Source organism: Seriola aureovittata, chromosome 22, assembly GCF_021018895.1.
Source record: "Seriola aureovittata isolate HTS-2021-v1 ecotype China chromosome 22, ASM2101889v1, whole genome shotgun sequence".
In the NCBI taxonomy this organism is placed as follows: domain Eukaryota; kingdom Metazoa; phylum Chordata; class Actinopteri; order Carangiformes; family Carangidae; genus Seriola; species Seriola aureovittata.
In genome coordinates this window covers 5,041,875-5,061,076 of record NC_079385.1, presented here as the reverse complement: position 1 = coordinate 5,061,076, position 19,202 = coordinate 5,041,875, and the positions used below count along the sequence as shown (strand labels likewise).

Sequence of the window (19,202 nt, the reverse complement as noted above, 5' to 3'; positions counted from 1 at the left end):
AGTTTTGAATTAATTCTGTATTTGTTGGGCAGCTATTGTGATCTACTGGTTGGAAAATGCCTTGTGTTTAATTGAAGCTGTTCAAGTTGGAAAAATATCTTCAGAGATGCTCCGAGTTTTGACTGAATCCTTTCTTTGTGACATTTCTGTATATAAACACCTGTGGATCAGAGGACCTGTGCAAAACCATTGGCACAAATGTGTTAAAATTGTGATTGTACATATGTGTCTTCAGGTGTGTGCTATTAAACCTCAAGATACAAATCAGATTGAGTTCCCATCAAAACGTGGCTCTGTAGCACCACTAGTGGTCATAAGCTCCAAAGGGTCTATTTAACATTTTTTGAATTTGCCATTGAAGCGAGACTTTCTTGGGTTTAGCATCTCAGGCAGAGCCTCTGTTGGTTTGTGTAGAAATCTGCCTTCATGATTGGGGTTTCAACTTAACTTAGCAAATATTTGATTGGCAGAGTTTTAGCACACAGCCCGATTGCAGGTCTTGGCTGCCAGCCACTTAACCTTCTACGTTTGAAGTTTAATATCAATCCACCCACCTGTCCAGGTCAAGACAGATCTTGCCTCCGTACATTGGCCAGTGGGAAAAACATTTATATCTTTACCAGATGTGTTGTTGAAATTGACAAGAGGCAGGAGCAGATGTGCAGCTAACAGATGCTGCCAAATCTGTTTTGATGTCTTGGGCTGAGAAATCTGCTCAGACACGAAAATAGAAGAAGAGTTTGTCCAAATGGACACCTCCAACGAATTAAACATTTAGTGTGTGCACAAAGGGGAAAGATGGGCCTAGTCAGATGGGTTATTGCAGCAAATCTTCACATCCAAACAAAACAATAGGCAATAACACAATTTTGTTATTGCTGTCCAAAACAATCCATTTGAGGGGAATGGTTGGAATAACATACACAACAACTCCTCCTGCCTAAATGACAAAATAGATCTTTGTCATTGCCTTGCAAACTGACCCACATTACTTCAAAAATGTATTTACATTAGTGTTTTATTGTCTACCGCCTCTGCTGCCGAGCTTTGGTTAAAGGTCCCATATTGTATAAAAGTACATTTCCATGTCATTTTTGATTATAAAGCAGGTCTAGGTTCTATATTAATACTGTGAAAGTATCAAAGCCTCAGTCCACAGAGAAATGCACACAGCCTGTATTCAGAAACTGAGCCTTAAAACCAGCCGTTAAGACTTCTGTGACATTGTGATGTTACACTAAAGCAGTCACCTCTCTCAGCCATGCCCCAAGCCCCGCCCACCTGGACCCACCATCCAACAATGCAACTTTGGTTTCATAGGAGAGATTTAGAGCCTCCTCTCCTCTGATTGGCTCAATAACCACAAAAAAACTGAAATATTAATTACGCTTTAAAGTGATTCCACACAATTTTCTCAGTTTAAGATGTGAGCATGATTCGAAACATCACAACTGGCTTGGATGCTAATCCTGGACCAATAAGCTACTTGAACAAGTGTTTTGTGGAAAGTTAAAGGCTGCTGCTCACACACACTGAGGATGGAGTTTCGCAGTGAAGATGAAGACATTTTGTGTCCAGTAGTTTAAAACAAGCAGCGCATGCATATTCCTGGAGTTTGGACCTTTCGGTGCAGGACAGGGAGAAGATTGAATTTTAGGAATCTTTGATAAGGTAATTGAACATTTTTGTGGAAAAAACATCTGACACAAATTTATCACTAAAAGCAGAGTATTTTTATAAGCTATAAAACATGTCTGGTGGTCAGTCTGTAACTTTTCATCATTATAAATGTTCCTTTTTAGGAATGTTGCATTGACTTTTACCGTCTGTATCTACTACAAGCATTTTTTTCTTCTTTGCTCCAATGATATCCTTGTGTAATCATTAGTGATGATCACATTCCTATTAATTTTAAACCTGCTAATGACTTAAGGTTTTTTTTTTTTTTTATCTTTAAAAGAAACAACAGACCTCTTTGACTTAAACGTTCAGTCTCTACCAAATGTCAGCCAGGACTTCAAAAAGACCATAAAGATGTAAGGTTGCATTAGTCACGCACGCACACGCACACACGCGCTCCTAATTCGATGTCCTAATTCATGTCAGCAGGCTTGCTCCGCTGACAGCCAGTGGCAGCATGCATGCAGGTCTTTGCAGTAACATGCGCCAAGAGCCATCTGTCCTGTAACAGAAAGAGCCGCGTAGATTATGTTGTCCAGAGAGAGAGAGAGAGAGAGAGAGAGAGAGGGAGGGAGGGAGGGAGGGAGAGGGAGAGAGAGAGAGAGAGAGAGAGGGAGAGGGAGAGAGAGCATTACGCACACCCTGATCCTCTCCACACAGAACCAGTGTGGCGCACAGGCAGGCGGCAGCCCTCAGAAAGTGGGAAGTTTTCGCCATTCTGTCTAAAAATTAATCACCTTCATGTCGACTCTGTTGGATACTAACCCGCCGATGCTATGGTTACCTTTATTACGGTAGGAACACCTTTGTTTGTTTGTATTTGCTGCTTCATGGGGCTTTTTTTTTTCTCGCCGAGGAACTATTCGGTTGTTGAGGACTCTGGCACGAAGGAGTGACAGAGAATGAGCCAAACTGTTCAACATGTTCAAGGTGACAACAACTCACAAAGTTGTACTTGACGTGCATCAAATGCTGTGATGAACACGGAGTTGCTGGAGTTACAGTTTGCACGAATAGCTTGAAAAAGTTTTGGAAAACTGAATTTGGCACCGTAGTCGGGTCTAAATTGGTTTTATGTGCGGCGGATTAAATTTTTGATTTTGGTACAACACGGGTGGTGCGTGATGTATTCAGGGACTTATTTCTTCCTCTAAACTTGAGCTTTGGCAAGTTGAACACACGCCGTGCGCTGCCTCAAGGCAAAGCAGCGCGGAGAAACTCACTTCTCCTGCCTCTCTCTCTCGCTCTCTCTCTCTCTTTCTGTGCACAGGTAGACAAAAGGGCTGGGTCTTTCCACAGCTCGCTTACGCACACAAACATTAGAGACTCCTGCTGTTTTCAGTTGCACCCGGGAGCCTTGCTCCTTCCAAAGGCGTGCGCTCCCTGTTGGAAGGAGCGGAACTGGCCCGATGCGCACGGGAATCACCCTCAGATGTGGTTCAGTTTGTGTCTTTGGATTACTGCCGCGCTAATTGTGCCCCGGCTCGCTGTTATAGTGGGAATGAAAGAGGATATGTCACAGTTAACTCCCAGCACAAAGGCGGACTCTGCGTCGAGTCAACCTTCCTTCCCGCCCTGTGCACTCCTTGGCCCGTGTGCATGTGTGCATGTGTGTTTGTGTATGCACATAGACTATAGCCTGTGCGCAGGAGCTGGAGCCGGGGGGCTGCCTCTGAGCGCGAAGAGCTCCTCTCTCACTTCTGAAACTTACCCAAATTTGTCTTTTTGGATAGATGCAAATGATAATGAAAAAAAAAAATTGTATCTGGAATGAGTGGGTGTAAATAGTTCAAGTGCCAGTAACGTCCAGAACAAGAATATGTGTCTGAAGTAATAAAGTTTTGAACTTGTTTAAAGAAAAAACGAGGCCGGGTTGTGTTGATGTATGTGTGTGGATCCATTCTGCACCTTGTTATCCTGGAATTACAGCCAAATAGTCCAATAACCCAAAAATGCTCGTGCTGCCTGTGCGCGTGTGTCCAGTCTGATTAAATAACTTGGATGTCTGTATGTCTGACATGACATGTGCTGTAGGCAGCTTTGCATAATGGCGCGCATCAGTGGGCGTCTTGAGCCTTTAGTGGATGCTTTCCTGCTGCTGTTGGAGTCCACTTATATGTGTGTGTGTGTGTGTGTGTGTGTGTGTACGTGCGTGCGCGCGCGCAGAGGCCGCTGAAGCAGCTGTTGCAGCGGCGGATTTGACGCAGAGCCTCTCCGGCACACAGCAGGACAAGGAAACTAGGACGCAGCGAAGGAGGCGAGAGAGAAGGACCAGTTCCATTCTGTTAGTCCCCTTTATGGGCACTTGAGTAAGAAAAAAAAAAAAGCCTGAGAGAGGCTTACTACTACAGCTGTGGGCTGTTGCGTGCATGTTAGAGCTCTGGGTGCAGTGCAGCTGGAAGGTTTAACAAGGCTCATTTTGTGTTTTACTGCAGGAGAAAGGAGAAAGGAAAGAGTGAGGGGTGTGAACAGATTAGGGGCTGGACTCATGGGGAGAACATAAAGAAGATGAGCATAAAAAGGGGCCGAAATGGCTCCCAGGTGGTTTAACAAACTGCTAGCTGAGAGTTCCTGTTGTTCCTTTTTTGGTTCTGCATTCCAACCTTTTTGTGCTTTCTCCCTCCCCTCCTCTATCTGCTCCACTCTCCCCTTCTTCTACCTGTTTTGTTTGTTGGCCCACTTTCTTCTATCTGTGATGCAGGATGTGTCGCCTGGTGACAAATAAACAGCGTCGCTCTTATAGCATCAAGGTTCAGGAAGCAGTTTAGGACTCGAGGTTGCGGCAGGAAAAGTGGCAGGAAAATAAGAATGAGTAGAAAATTCTAATATAAAGACTGAAGTTTAAACTGCAGTTTAACACAAACTGATTCTGTTCAATGATACTGCACAAACATCTCATAAGGTTAAGATATATGTCTACCTGTGAGGTGGGGATTATGGGAAAGTACGCTTTATTAACTTTCCTTTCTAATTAGAGGTTTAAAATTATAATATGGAACTTTTCCACGTTAAAATATTTAAAAGTGACCAAACCTTTGTGATATATGTTGTTGAGTTGTGTTCTTACATTCTCCCAAATGTCTCCAGCACTTTTCAAACCAGAAACATCAGTGATTTTAATCATGGTAAAGTGTCATTTAGTCGCCTGTTAATGACGTCATATCTTCTGTACACATGTGTCAGTGTTGTGGTCGTCTTCCAGAAGCATCAAAATTGACTTTTTATCCAGTTTTAAGTCACATTTTTAAGATTCACATTTCAGATCTTGGTTGTTTTTGATTGATATTTTAACCAGATGAAGGATTTTAGTCATCAGGCGTCTGGATCTTGAGATATCACAAAAAAAAGAAAGAAAAACTGAGCAGCACCTCGGCTCCCAGCCCCTCCAAGACGTCCTGTGTCCACTGAACAGCTTCAGAGAATCACTGATTCTTTAACATGGAACCACTTCATTCAGAGTTTCTACTACATTAAATCACTGGGTCTGTTTGTGTTGGAGGGGAGGAGACCTCTGTGGATCTTTTGTCTTAAAGAGGCAAAAATCTCCTCAATGACTGACATAGAAGGAATCCTAATGGTGGTGAAGACAACAACTCCCATGATCCCACGCTACTTCATGACTATTGGTGATTGAGGGACCCACAGCGGCAGAAAAAATGACATATTGTGCGTTTAAATGAACAAAATAATGTTGGTCAATGATGAATTGTGAGTGGATCAGAGCAGCGGCCGGAGGCTTAGAGATAAAGGGTGGATCGCTGGTGTCAACCCATCACAGATGTTTCATTAATTTTAGTTCATGACACCTCCAGAGGGACTGACTGGAAGTACTAGCGTCCTCGAACCTCCCTTTTCTGGAAATCTGTTCGGTCAACACATGATGTTTCACATTTCTTCGCCTCTTCTTCTTCTTCATTGCGTGTAAATCAATTTACAGCCCACATTTCCACATTTCCAGAAGTTTTACAATTAAATCTTCCCCAGAATAGCAAATCCACTTTGATCGTGTCACAGAATCCGAGACAGTCAGAGGAGGAGATCACTGATGTTAGAGAGAAGTGTCTGACCTGCAGCAGCAACCTTTAAGACCAAAACACACAGAAAAACCTCATCTCAACTCAACAAGAGCAGTGAGAGTGAGTAAGATTTCCACGGGCAACTGTCCAGGGGGCCTTGAAGGGTCCCGAAAGTACTGCAAAGTTACTGTATGTCAGCTGGTTTTGGTTGAATTTAGTTTTTGCCTTGATGAAAGTATTTCATGTTTTTCTCTTAAGGCTTCGAAAATGAGAATATCTCCCTGCAGGATCGGGCTGAAAGAGTTTCATATGTTCAAACTCTACTGTCGTTCTCCAAAGACCGGTGGTTATATTCAGGCCGATACGCTAATTATTAAAGTTTATATAGTGCTCACATGGTGCATATTCCTAAACAAATCTAATCTGCCACAGACTTACACACATACTTAGTCCATCACTTGCATGTAATGTAATGGGAACTTGGACGTGTCAGGGTCTATCTATAACACACAGAAGGTGGTGGATGAGGCCTACAGGCAAACTGTGACCCGGTCTGTCACCAGCTGGCAGAACTCAGACTGTAGGAGATGTTAAGTTACAGGTGAGGTGAGCTGAAGTGCGATTTGTCAACCAGTTCACCTGTGGCTCGAGGGCGCTCTGATTTAAGATGCAGATCTGCAAAATCATGAACGCTTTTATCTTCTGGCTTCGTAGAAGCTGCATTTGAGTTTAGAGCATGTAGTGAAAATCTTAAATCGTGAACTTACAGATCATCCGCTCAAACGGCTACAAGTCAAACATTTATTTAAGAGACATTTGAAACACTTAATATACAAAACTGAAGGAGGAAAAGGATGATGTGGGAGAGTGAGTGCGAGTCTTGGATTGTGAACTGTGTATTTTATATAATGGGCCTTTTCCACAGCAGACACTGATTTAGGAAAAGTACAGGTGTCACTAATAATGTGAACATAACAGCAGATATTCACTAAGTCAGGTTCCTTTGCACTTCGCGCATATTGTTTTTTTTATCAATACACCAACTTGCAGAAAAATATATTTTTTTTTTTGCCATATTTCAACTTTGAATTTCTGGCGTTTCGACCCACGTCACCGACAGAAGCACCGGCAGTAACTCTTGTTGTTGTTGTTGTCGTACAAGTCCCATCCATCACTCTGCTGCTCCAAAAGCACTTCATGCTACTTGCACGTTGTTTCTGCTTCTCAAAAGCGTTTTGTAATTAAAGTCAAGTGGCGCTCAAGTGCTTCTCTAATAGATTTGTGTTAAATGTGGTGTCAGGGTGGGGGTCAAGCATCTGAACCGTGTTCAGGCTTTTGTAGCTGCTCTTCAGACGAGCTAAGCTGTTGAACATGAGCTTACAGGATTTGTGGGTACTGAAGTCAAAAAGAGACGTAATATACTTCTAGATAGAAGTATGAGCAGGAGTTGGCCTGTGATGTTTCATTCCAAATGGATGAGATTGGAAAGATGTTGGTGAGTTCAGCCTGTGTTTAGGCCACACACACACACACACACACACACACACACACACACTTCAGTTGTCCTTCTAGCTGTGCCTCTCATTCTATATGATTGCAGATCCACAGCCCAGCCTGCTCCGGGATGGTTTACACATTTAGCCGAGTGTTTATACGCCGCACATTCTTATGGCTGCTTAGAGCAAAACATACTGTGAGGATGTGGACGAGGCGCAGGCGGCCCTCTCTGCCGTGTGGAGCAGAGACAGCACAGTGCAGAGGAGTGCAGTGCTCACACATATACATGTCAGGACATTCATTTAGGATATTCATTCATTTAAACTTTGACCCCGCCTCTTACTTTGATGTAAACGATGCTAAATCTAAACTGTAGTCCTGACGACATGAAACTTTCTCTCCTCGTCTGTTTTTATTGTCTTTCCTACATTTCCCAGTGAGGCAGATAGAGATCATGTGGTTTCAAGGTGAGGCCCAGACTTCCCAGCAGTTCAGTCATATGACGGCTCGGTTCTCCTCTTTCTGTCCATTTTGACCCGCTAATCCGCCTCACTTCTGTCTCAACAATTTTCTTTATCTCCCTCACATCCACCATCTGGATCTTTATGTTCCTCGTTTTCTCCCCCCTTCCCTCTCTCTGTCTTTACACCCCCCCCCCCTCTCCATTTCTGAGTATCCCTCCCAGCCGGTTTCTTACCATTCTCTCTGTTTCCACATTAAAAGGTAGCCTCAGTGACCTCCTGATAACATGCCCATCCTGATACTGCTGATCGCTGATAGAGCTGACCGTGTCACATTCCCGTACAAGCTTTCTTTTTATCTTTCATTTAGTCAGATTAATTAAAAACCTAGCTTTTTATCTGTTACACTGTCCTGTGAAAACTGTATTTCCAAAATGTCCACTTTTCACGAGCTAAGAGAAACAACAGCCCGGGTTTGTGACAATGCATTTTTCAGAAAAGTCAACTGAGTTTTAAATGATTAATTAGCTCGAGAAGAACAAGACATTTCTCAACCCACACATGAAAACTTACTCCCCCAGTTCATATGAAAGATTCATTATCATTAAATTTAGAGATACATGGTTTCCACTGGACAGCGACAGTGTGTCGGTGTGAATCTGTGGCCATTCCCCCACATTAACCCAAATCTCAAGCTTGATTCCGTCTGGATGTGATGTAGCTGGATTGTATTTAAACCAGTAGCCTCTATGACACCACCCTCAGGTTTCTAAAGAGCAGTTTTGAAGCTAAGAGGGAGCTGCTGTGCCATCGCCATCTTGGCAGTGCCTGACTCTGCCCTTAACTCCTGGCTAATTCAAAAATGGGCAAAGAGGTTGTGCGTGTGTGGAGCTGAGACTTTGGTGCATGCTGGTTTATGGCAAGCACACACTCACCCACCTGTCACCCAAAGAGGCCATGCCCTCAATTATGCAGAAGTTTAACCCTTAATGAAGTTTAATGAAAATTGTGTAACTTTGTGATGTCACAACAAAGCAATCACCGCTCTCAGCCCTGCCCCAAGCCCCGCCCACCTGCACCCACCATCCAACCTTGCAGGATTTGGTTTCTCTGAGTGTTTACGTGAAATCTGCTACATATTTGTTGGATCACTCAGAAAACAGTCAGCCAATCAGAAGAGGGGCTCAGAGCCTCCTCTCTTCTGATTGGCTCACTGACCTGTTGTTACTAGAGCTCCAGGGAGAAGCCTGAGAGAGGATGTAAAACTACATTGAGATTGTTTTTGGTTCTTAAAACCAGAAAATATATCTTCTAATGGATCAACAGTTTAAATAAAACACAGGAAAAGGACCTTTAATATTTGTAGTTAATATAATTAACTTATTCAAATGCATCTCAGCTGCTGAAGTGATTTTAATGTTCAACATTGTGGGTTAATTTCCAACTGTTTGTTTTTGTATTTTATGTCCTTTTAATCAAGTTACCAATGAACATATTAATAGACGCTGCAAAGTTATTAATAATTATTATTATTGTAATTATTATTAGAATATTAGTGTGCTCCCTGTATCAATACCAGTGGTGGAAAAAGGCCCTGCACACCCGCACAGGTGTTTCCAATTACTCTACTGACAAGATGGATTAGTCAGGTTGAAGCTGATTGGACTCTGTTGGGTGGATGACTGTGTGAACTGTCCCGCCCTAACAGATGTAACAAAACCAACAGGAGAGAGATGGAGTTTGGGAGCCACTGGTTTTTAATCTTTTATAATTCATTGGATCTTTATTGTAAAATCTTAATCTGAAAAGTAACTAGAAACAACAGTTTTCAGATAAGTAGAGTAAGAAATACAACAGTTCCCTCTGGCATGTAGTAGACTAGAAATATAATAAAATATGAAATAGAAAATACTCAAAAAAGTTAGTTTCCACTGCTGACCAGTACCTATTGAATTTAACTGCTTGAGCTATTCCTGCCAAAGAAAGTACACATGCTCTTGTTGGTTAGTCTGACTGTCAGCTGGCTGTCTAAAAAAGTTACGCACGCATTTTCATTGAATGTGGTGGAGGATTATATTTGGTGATTATATCAGATCAAGATCTCAGCCCTTTAGCCATTAAGATGATTATTGTGTCCCAGTTAAAACTATGAAACTCCAGCCGAAGTCAAGTCAAATGTATTTCAAATGTGTGAGTTTCAGTCCAGTGTTTGTTGAAGGACTGTTGTGTCTCTTCCTTGTCTTACATAGATGATACTACCAAAGAGACTGTTTTACCTCTCAGATGGTTTGATGCAGTAGTTATTAGACGAAAACGTAGGAAGGTCAGTGTTGGTGTCTCTTTTGATGCTTTTAATTCTTTACTGGGATGAAAGGACACAGCCCCAATGTGTCTGTGCCTGTTGTATAATCACAGCTCAAATACTTGGGAGCGGCCATTTTCATTCTCTCCATATAGAATGAGATGCCTATAGGTGACGTCTTTGTGGAATGATGTGTCAGGTTAGTGGCCACCTTTGATATTTGAGCTGACAGATGTTCAAAAAGGCCTGAGGGTGAAACCTGCTGCCCGGTGTCTCAACCTCACACTCACACACACAAACTCAATCCCTACGTGTCCCCTCGTTTGGTTTTCCTCTAACCCCAACATGAGACTAGTCTCAACTTTAATCTTTACCCTGAAGCCAAAATCCTAAACCTCACGTCGGCTGCTGAAGAACTAAGAATCGTTGAATGAAGAAATGTTCTCAGTGGTCTCAAACATATGGACCATGTGTTCTACTTTTTGGGTAGCCATGTTTACACACACATACACATTGTGAAAAGTCATGTTGTAGAGTTTGAAAATTAGCTTGAGATATAGTTACTAATCCGTCACAGTTCTTTTTATGTATCCTTTGTCAAAGTTAAAGTCACCCTCCACAAATGTTTCAAGACATAAAAATTCACTGTTTTGAATAATATTTTGTATCTTTTGACGTCTCTTACTTCACCGAAAAGTCCATTCTCATTGTATGTGCACTGGAAGCACATCGGATTTGGGAAAACTGCATTTTGAATAGCGACCGGCTCCAGACTAGTTGTGATGTCAGAAATTCCTGCCTGTATGTCCACGTCTTAAGCGCCATTCGTACTGGATTTGTTTCTCTAAAGGGGGGGGGGGGGGGGGGTGTGAGGTGGTTTTGATAGTGTTTGTGTTGGTCAGTGATTTTAATTGAGTCAGGAGTGTGTATGGGGGAAACATATAGGCCTCATGGGAAGCAATACAAGGACAAAAAAATGTAAGCCATCAGTAGAGAAAGACCTCATAAAACCTCATTAAATGTGCTGTTGTAATATCAGCTACAGGTAAGGATTGGTATTTTCTTTTGAGCCCTGTGTTTTCTTTCCTGTATTTGTTTCCAGTTTGGCACCATTAAAAATAGGCTGAATTAGCTATTTGCAGTCCCTGTTTGCAGTGCACCCATGATTGTAGAGACAACTATCACTGGATTACTTTGAAACTGGAGAAAACTTTAAAATCTTCTGTTCTGTAGCATCTGTATTTTATGCTTTTCAAAGTGGATTAGTGAAGGTTTAGTTGCAACAGAAATCAAGTTAATAATAAGATAATGAAATCCCCAGGAAGTGCAAATCACGCTGAATTATATCAATTTGTTTTATGTCTGTGTGTTACGATGGGACTGAGTTATGACTCGGAGAGGGAGAATGATTTATGACACTGATTCACTGCACGTAGTGTCTTTATCATTCAGTGCCCCTGAGGAGCACAGTGGATATTTATTTCTCCACCTCCCTTCTGTCTGAACGGGGCTTTAAACTCAGATTAAAGGTGAACACAGAGAAAAATTTCTAGTGTTAGCTAGCTATTATCTAGTGTCAAACTCTGCGTCACTCAAAAATCCAAGTGAACTAACAACAGGGAGAGCTAATTCTGGAGGGGAGGGGGACTTTAAATACATTTTTTGGGAGGTAATGTCTGTGGGGTGTGTTCATGTGCTGGTTGGAAACTGGGACACAAGTGTGGGGATGGTGGACGGGCAGCGGAGGTAAAGTAGTGCCATTCAAATCCAGACAAGCGTGCTGCTATTGGAGCATCCGGCTGAACGCTAGGTTACATAAAGTTGTTTTCCATCCAATACCAATCCAATATCTGTGCACGGCACCTATGGCACGCTGATAAAGTCTTTTCAAAGTGGATGCTGTTCATTCCGCAGTTTCTGTTGTCAGGAACTCCTGCCTCTTTAATGTCCCTGCTCAGGCCTGACGGGTGATTGGATGTTTAGTCTGTCGACTAGCCTTCCCCAGAGCATTAGCTCAGTCAATGTAATCAATATTCTAAAAGCTCCTATCAGATCAAAATCTACTCTTGTGCACGACCAAATGTTGCAGGCTCCTCTACTTTGGTAGAAACTGTTTTTGATCCCAATAAACTGATACCACCCTGCTTTTATTATTCAGTTGTTTCCCATCAAAGCTTGAGTGGTTTTAAGCACAAGTGCAGGGCAGATGAGAGATACATGCACAGAGACTATTTTTAGAACTTGTTCGACTTCAGTGTGACATCTCTCTGGAATAACAGCAGCCCAGTGTTTAGTAAAAACAATTAGTTAAAGCAGAGGGGAAGAAAGGCTCCCTGCACTGCTCACTTGTGGTACAGAGCAACACGACTTCTTGCCACAGTGCGTGAGGAAGGATGGTAGGGGTGAGTTTGGTTGTGCGTAATAACCACCGCAAAACACAAACCATAAATCAGGGATTAGACTGTCAGACTTGTTTTGTACTAGAAGTTACTTGCAGCTCTTAAAAAGGAAAATAATTGGAGTAAATTAGTGCCATTTTGTATCAAACACTGATGATATTCCAAACTACAATAGCTGAGAGCAAGGTTATAATAGCTTCGACCTTTGGTTTTCAATTTTGGTTTAATTATTTTAAAGCAAAGCAGGTTTGCTCGTTTAGTTTTTATTTTTTGAAAATGCTTAGTTTTAGTTTTTTTTTTTTTTGTTTCAGTGATTTTTGTACTATTGGAGATTTGCTATTGGACACAGCAACTACTTGACATCATTGATACAGTGAATGTTTTGGACATTTAAAGTGCACATGCACCGGTCGTACACTGAGAGCCAATCAGCTGTGAGATACTGCTCCATCTGCACAGCTAAAGAATTGGAAGATAGATTTCATGTCTGATCAAAATACTCTAGTTTTGTAAACACACAATACAGTTTCAGTTTTATAAAGCCTCATTTTAATTTTTATTTCAGTTAATGAAAATATTTTTTCAGGTTTAATTTTCATTATTTGTAAGTTAACGATAATAGCCTTGGCTGACAGCTGCTGTTTTCACCCATATTTAACTTTCACTTACATCATTGTTAATGTACTTTCACAGTGAGGACATATCCTGCCTGCATACCTGTCATCTCTTCTGTATATTATTTGCATGAAACGTGGTAAAATGTCAAACTTGGTAGCGTACAGAGTGGAATTCAACCAGTGAGAGAATGGGACAGAAACACAGATGCTCCAGTGCAGCATGCTACAGTAGTTTTACTTTCCTCACACTGCACAGAATTTATGTTTATATGTTATAAACACAGCCGTGTAACAAGGTAATGAGAAATGAGCTCTAAGCATAAAGTACAGCTAATGTACAGAAATGTTAGAAACAAAGCGCTCCTTATAACTTCACTGAGAATTGTCACATTTTGAACTTTTCTTCAGTAAGTAAAACATTGACACTGTACTGCACATACAGTACATGTGCACACTGCAAACAGGAAATGCTAGTAGCTCATTCTGCAGACTTGTAATGGTGTCAATTCGACAAAATGTAAACAAATATAAACAAATATAGGCTTTGCTGGGACAACTATGTCAGGGGATCATGAAAGTCATTAGAATGAATCTGTAGGGACTTTGAATATATGTAGGAAGTTTCATGGTGATCTATCCAACAGTTGTCAAGATGGAGCCGGATTCTGACAAAACTTTTTGAAATATTCAGGGTTCAGTCATGTCGGGCTTTTAACGGTCAGTTACACGATTCCCACATGTGTAATCAGGGTGAACAAGCTGTGAGCATGGTAACAACAACAACAACAACAACAACAACAACTGCGTGACAGGGTAACACGAACCGACTGCATTGGACTCGGGTTGGGTTCGGACATAAAAAAACAGAACAGCCTTTCAAGTTCAGGTCGGGCTCGGTTACTACTCTGTCAAACTCAGGTTGGGTTCGGACAGGTGGAGCTGCACTCTACACCGGACCACAAAAATCAACCTCATGGTGGCGCTAAATAAAAAGTCACTATAGTCATTAGGATTCAACCTCTGGGGATTATGAATGCCTGCACGAAATTACACAACAATCCACCAAACAGTTGTCGAGATCTTTAAGTAAGGACCAAGCAAACCGACGGACAGACCCACCGACAACGCCAACCCATAGAGCCACACCATAGCATGGCTAAAAGGAGTTTGGTACATTACATTCTGACTATCTTTACAATTCACACTGCCTTGCGACCATCACAACTTTCTACTCCAGTTGGGACTGAAATCTGAACTTGAAAATAAATTCAACTGAGCAGATCAATCACAGTTTTGGCCGCCGATGACCGAAGAGGACAGCCCGAGTAAGACAAATAGCACCATGGTTGGTTTTTGGACACAGTCCTCACTTTAGACACGGTCTAAATGCTTGCATCAAAGCTTGTATTGAAGCGGAAATGTGGCTTCTTTTGTCACAGTTGCTCATTATTCTTTTCAGTTATTCCTCGTGGTGTGACAGCAGCCATGATGTATCCACGCATGACCAGATGATTATGGCCCGGCCAATTTGTTTCCTTTGATGTTAGATTGCTTAAGTGCTGGTTTGGATGGAGAACGTTGTCATATTTTGAGTGAAGAAAATAAATTCCAACAAAAGTTTAGTCCCTTCTGAAAAACGGACATTCCTTCTTCTGAAGTGATCGCTGGCCCAGGAAAAGTAGACGCCAAAACACTGAGCTCGAGAAAATGCTAATTTGACATTGAGAGCTTGCCAGGAACTTTGAGTAAGAGATGTGTTTTTGCCATTTAAACATCTGTTTTGACTTACTGTGTATTTTCAGGTGTAGTATTTACTGTAGTGTGTTTTTGGAAGGCAGCCCCGCATATCTTTAAACAATAGCTCGTCATCGCTTCACAGTTTGTGGTAGAAGGGAAAAAGTTTGCTTCTCACCAGTAACTAATTCTGAGATGCTGCAAAGCCAGAAAATGCTTCTATTGGCAAAGCAAAAATAAAACCAAATAGTCTAGAGCCAAACAGTTGAGAGATCATTAATCATCTGTCATGTGATGCTACCTGCTGTCAGAGATCAAATAGATATCGCCTGATAAGAGATTAAACGTATGATATCCGTGTTCCTGAGTAGAAGCTCACTTGCCACTGCTTGAACACTGTGTATCTCACTTCAAGAGATTTTTTTAGATGAGAACCAAAAACAACACAACACAAAAAAAAAACTTGAATAAATAAATCTGATGTCTCTGAAAAGTAGTGGAGGACAGGATACTGTTCTCCAGCACACAACACATAAAGCAAACTAGGTGCTCCCGTTAAAGCTATGACTCATCGTACGACTGCTGCCCTGAAATAGTTAGAACCTGAAAGATGTTGAAATATTGATGAATGTCAGACACAAAGTGTTTTACAGTGTAAACACATACATGTCCATAGTCATGTAACGTATAGATTGAACTGGTTGAGGGATGCTTTTATCCAAAGAACCTGACAGCACAGTTACTGCAGTTGTTTTTAGAACTGGCACAAACAGACTCATATGTTACTTATGGTGACATCATTCATACGGAAACTTTTACACTCACCTAAACTTAAACCTGACCCTCTAATCTTGAACTCACAGTCTGTAACTTCTATCACTCGGGGTCTCTCAATGAAAGCAGTAACAAAAGACGGTGTTTGGTGACGTTGTGAAGTAGTGTGGGATCATGGGAGTTGTTGTCTTCCCCATTCCCCCACTCCTTCAGCGTCAGTCTTTCAGGAGGTTTTTACCGGGAGCTGAATTATCCGCAGAGGTTTCCTCCTCTCTAGAAGGAACAGACCAGGTGATTATAACCAGTAAAAACACTGAATAAAGCAGTTTGACATTAAAAGTCAGTTTGTCGCCACTGACATGTGGCGTCAAGGGAGGGGCTGGGAGCTGAGACTATCGCTAACCTTTGTTCTGATTGTTTCTCTGATAATTTATGATCCAGGCGTTCAGGAGGTTTTTTTACTAGCAGCTCAATTATCCACAGAGATGTTCTCTTATCCAGAACAAACAGACCAGGGGATTAAAACAGGTAGAAACATTGGATAAAGCCGTTTCACATTAAAAATCAGTGATTCACCGATGCAGTTCGGTGCACTCAGAGCTGAGCTGTCAACATTTACTTGGCTTGTTTCTCTGATAATTTAAGATGCAGTCATCCATCTTATGACTAAAATCTTTCATCTGTTTAAAACACATAGTTGAAAACAACTGCGGCTTTAAAAGTGTCATCTTAAAAGATGTGGCTTAAAACTGGATAAAAGTCAATTTTGAGCTGCTTGCAGACAACCAAAACACTGACATCCACATAGGAGATATGATGTCATTGACAAGCGACCAAATGAAACAGAGTGTTGATATGATTAAAATCACAGATTTTTCTCCAAGTTTGAAAAGTGCTGGAAACATTTGAGATAATATAAGTGCACAACTCACCAACATATATAACATGGGTCTAGTCACTTTTAAATATATTTTAAAGTGGAAAAGTTACATTATAGCTGCAGTGTACCAAGTGTAACCCTTTATGTATTCTTGTATTGCATCTTCCACATAAAGTACTTAGGTTTAACTCCTGATGTTTTTATGCTATTTAAATGAAAAAATAGTGACTTAACTAGCTAGGAACAGTGAAACGTTCTCATGTTGGAGTAACGTCCTCAGAGGTCTGATCTTTGGGAGAACATTTGGTGATCTTAAAGCGAGCATGTGTAACTTTACATAAACATGTGGCCAATGGATATAATAAACTAGAGCGGCACTGAGAGAGCGCAGACCTCCGCCAAGAGCGATGACAAACAACATACACCAGGCTCCAGAGGAAAAAATTCAAATTCAAATCCAAATCCAAATTTAATGGGTTCATCCCTGGTCCAGGCTCCAGCCCCCCACCAAGTTCGGTGCAAATCGATTCAGTATTTTTTGAGTAATACTGCCGACAAACAGACAGAGTGAAAACATAACCTCCTTGGTGGAGGTAATTATGGGATGATGGTAAATGGTAAAGGGTAGTGTTACAGCAGGGTGAGTTGAGAAGAGTCAGGAAGTCAGTGAACTGATTCTGTAATGTCTGTTAGCAAATATCTGGTTAACATTAGCCACCATAAGCTAACTTTTCGTTTTTGTACAGTTCCATAGTTTCACTTCAAGTATAAAAAGACAAAGTTTCTGACGCTCTTTCAGACAAACGGGAGAAGAAATAATAATAGCATAATGTAGTTATCAGTGTAGTTGTCAGTCTGGCTGTAATTTCCACCATCTTTCTTAGAACCATGGGAAAAAAAAACAAAAAAACTGTCAGATGACAAACGGAGCCTGGGAGAACAAAAACAGCAGGGCAGATCCTATCGAGAATAAATTCATCATGACTTTTGTTCCAGAAGCTCAGTAATTGTCTGAAGTTGTTGTTGACACGCTTGTGAAAATTTAGTGCAGCTCATTCTTTCATCACTCGGGCGACGGCTGATCATGTGCGCTGCATGTGACACATTGCGGTGAAGACGCGTTAGACTCTTCTACCACGGTCTGAGAGCTAATTAATGGATATTAAAGGATTTCAAAAGTTTAAAGGAAACAAAAAATGAAATAAATAAAAGATGTTTTAGTTGATGGTTGTTATAACATTATAAATAATGCTGTGTCTCCGGCCACATGAAAAGGCCTCATGGTTAAAAATGAGCGGCAGAGCCTCTATTAATGCGCCTCTCCTCAGACCAGATGTGCAGTGTGTACAGTTTTTTCTATGATTGATCTGCTGTGTGTTAATTTGAATAAACACATTCAGTCAGGAATATGCAACATCAGCGCGCCTCGGTGGCTCACCTGGTAGAGCGCCTACCACATGGGCTTAGTCCCAAACGCAGCGGCAGCGGGTTCCAGTCCGACCCGCGGCCCTTTGCTGCATGTCATCCCGCTCTCTCTCTCTCCTACTGTGCTGTAACAATAAAAGCAAAAATGCTCTAAAAGTTAACTTTAAAAAAAAAGGAATATGCGACAAAAAAAGCAAATCTTAGATTGTCTTCAAATAGATTTTGACATATGAACCTTCTTCAAGATCAGGTAATAAAACAGAACCCAACTTAAAATTTGCAATTAAACTAGATCTGCAAGCAGGTAAACTGGGGTCTACGCTCCCGACATAAATGATAATGGCGCATCAACTGTAATGGGGAGCATGGGTTCACTGAACTCCGACCCTCGTTAAACTCGACCGCCAGCCGGACGCAAACAAACTGATTTTCACCGACTGTTGAGATCAGGTGCTGGTGTTGAAGATCTCTCCAACTGGAGTAATCTTGTCATCAATACATCTCATCTGAGATCAGTTGTCTGCCTTTACTCTAAAACGCAAACACAGTCAGCCTTGGGTTTTGTGGGGCCCTTTCAGTTCTAGGGTCCAGGGACGGTTACCTAATTTGCCCATTTTCCCCGGGCAGTAATCTAACCATGGCCCCTCGACCATTAATCCATTAAATACTACCATAATACACACACACACACACACACACTGAAGCAAGGTCAAAGCCACTGTTGAGCCCTGCAGTCTATTCCTGTGTCTTTGATTCTATTAGTCCTGACACTGGATTAGCTCCCCTGATCTCTGCGGCTGATTTGGGTTGGTTATTATAACCTATTACTGCTCGCTCTCTCCCGGTCCGTCCCATGCGAGTGTTCAGATCACACAGTTCTCAGTTGTCAGCCCATTCCTGTGTTCAGTCTCACTGTTTCACTGTCCTCCTGAGGCTCTGTGTCAGGCCTGTGGAGACGTTGTGCATTTAAGTGTTGGTGTGATATAAAGTCAGGTCTACTTAAATGTAACTCTAGAGAGCTTTCCAGAAACAAATGTGTCACAAAGTGCTCGGGGAGAAGCAGAAAACTGATTAAAAGACCAAGGAAGAAAAAGCACAAACCCCTGTTCAGTGCGTGTGTGTGTGTGTGTGTGTGTGTGTGTGTGTAAACAGAGTCAGAGTGGACCTTGTCAGATGCAGGATATAATGGAAACCACATCAAAGCAGTAATGGATTATTTTCCTTCATCCTCTGAGCAAAAGCGCAGACATGTGACACTGCGGCCAGTCTTTGTTTTGTCTGTGTGTCCTTTAGTGGACAGAGGCTGCCGTCTTCTGTTTCTTCACCTCTCTGTCACACACGGACTAAACAGGCGTGTGTCAACACTGCTGCACTCGTTTATCCGACGGACCAGAGAGAGAGAGAGAGAGAGACAAAG

General features: G+C 41.8%; 1 protein-coding gene across 1 annotated transcript in view; it reads left to right on the top strand.

Annotated features, from left to right (window-relative positions):
- The first annotated feature begins 2,355 nt into the window (after positions 1 to 2,355).
- The window catches only part of ntf3 (neurotrophin 3), a 40,981-nt gene continuing 24,134 nt past the window's right edge, over positions 2,356 to 19,202 (top strand). Inside the window, exon 1 of the mRNA XM_056366987.1 lies at positions 2,356 to 2,474. Within this exon, the coding sequence (XP_056222962.1) occupies positions 2,457 to 2,474 (18 nt within the window). The 5' untranslated portion in view covers positions 2,356 to 2,456. The remainder of the gene's footprint in view (positions 2,475 to 19,202) is intronic.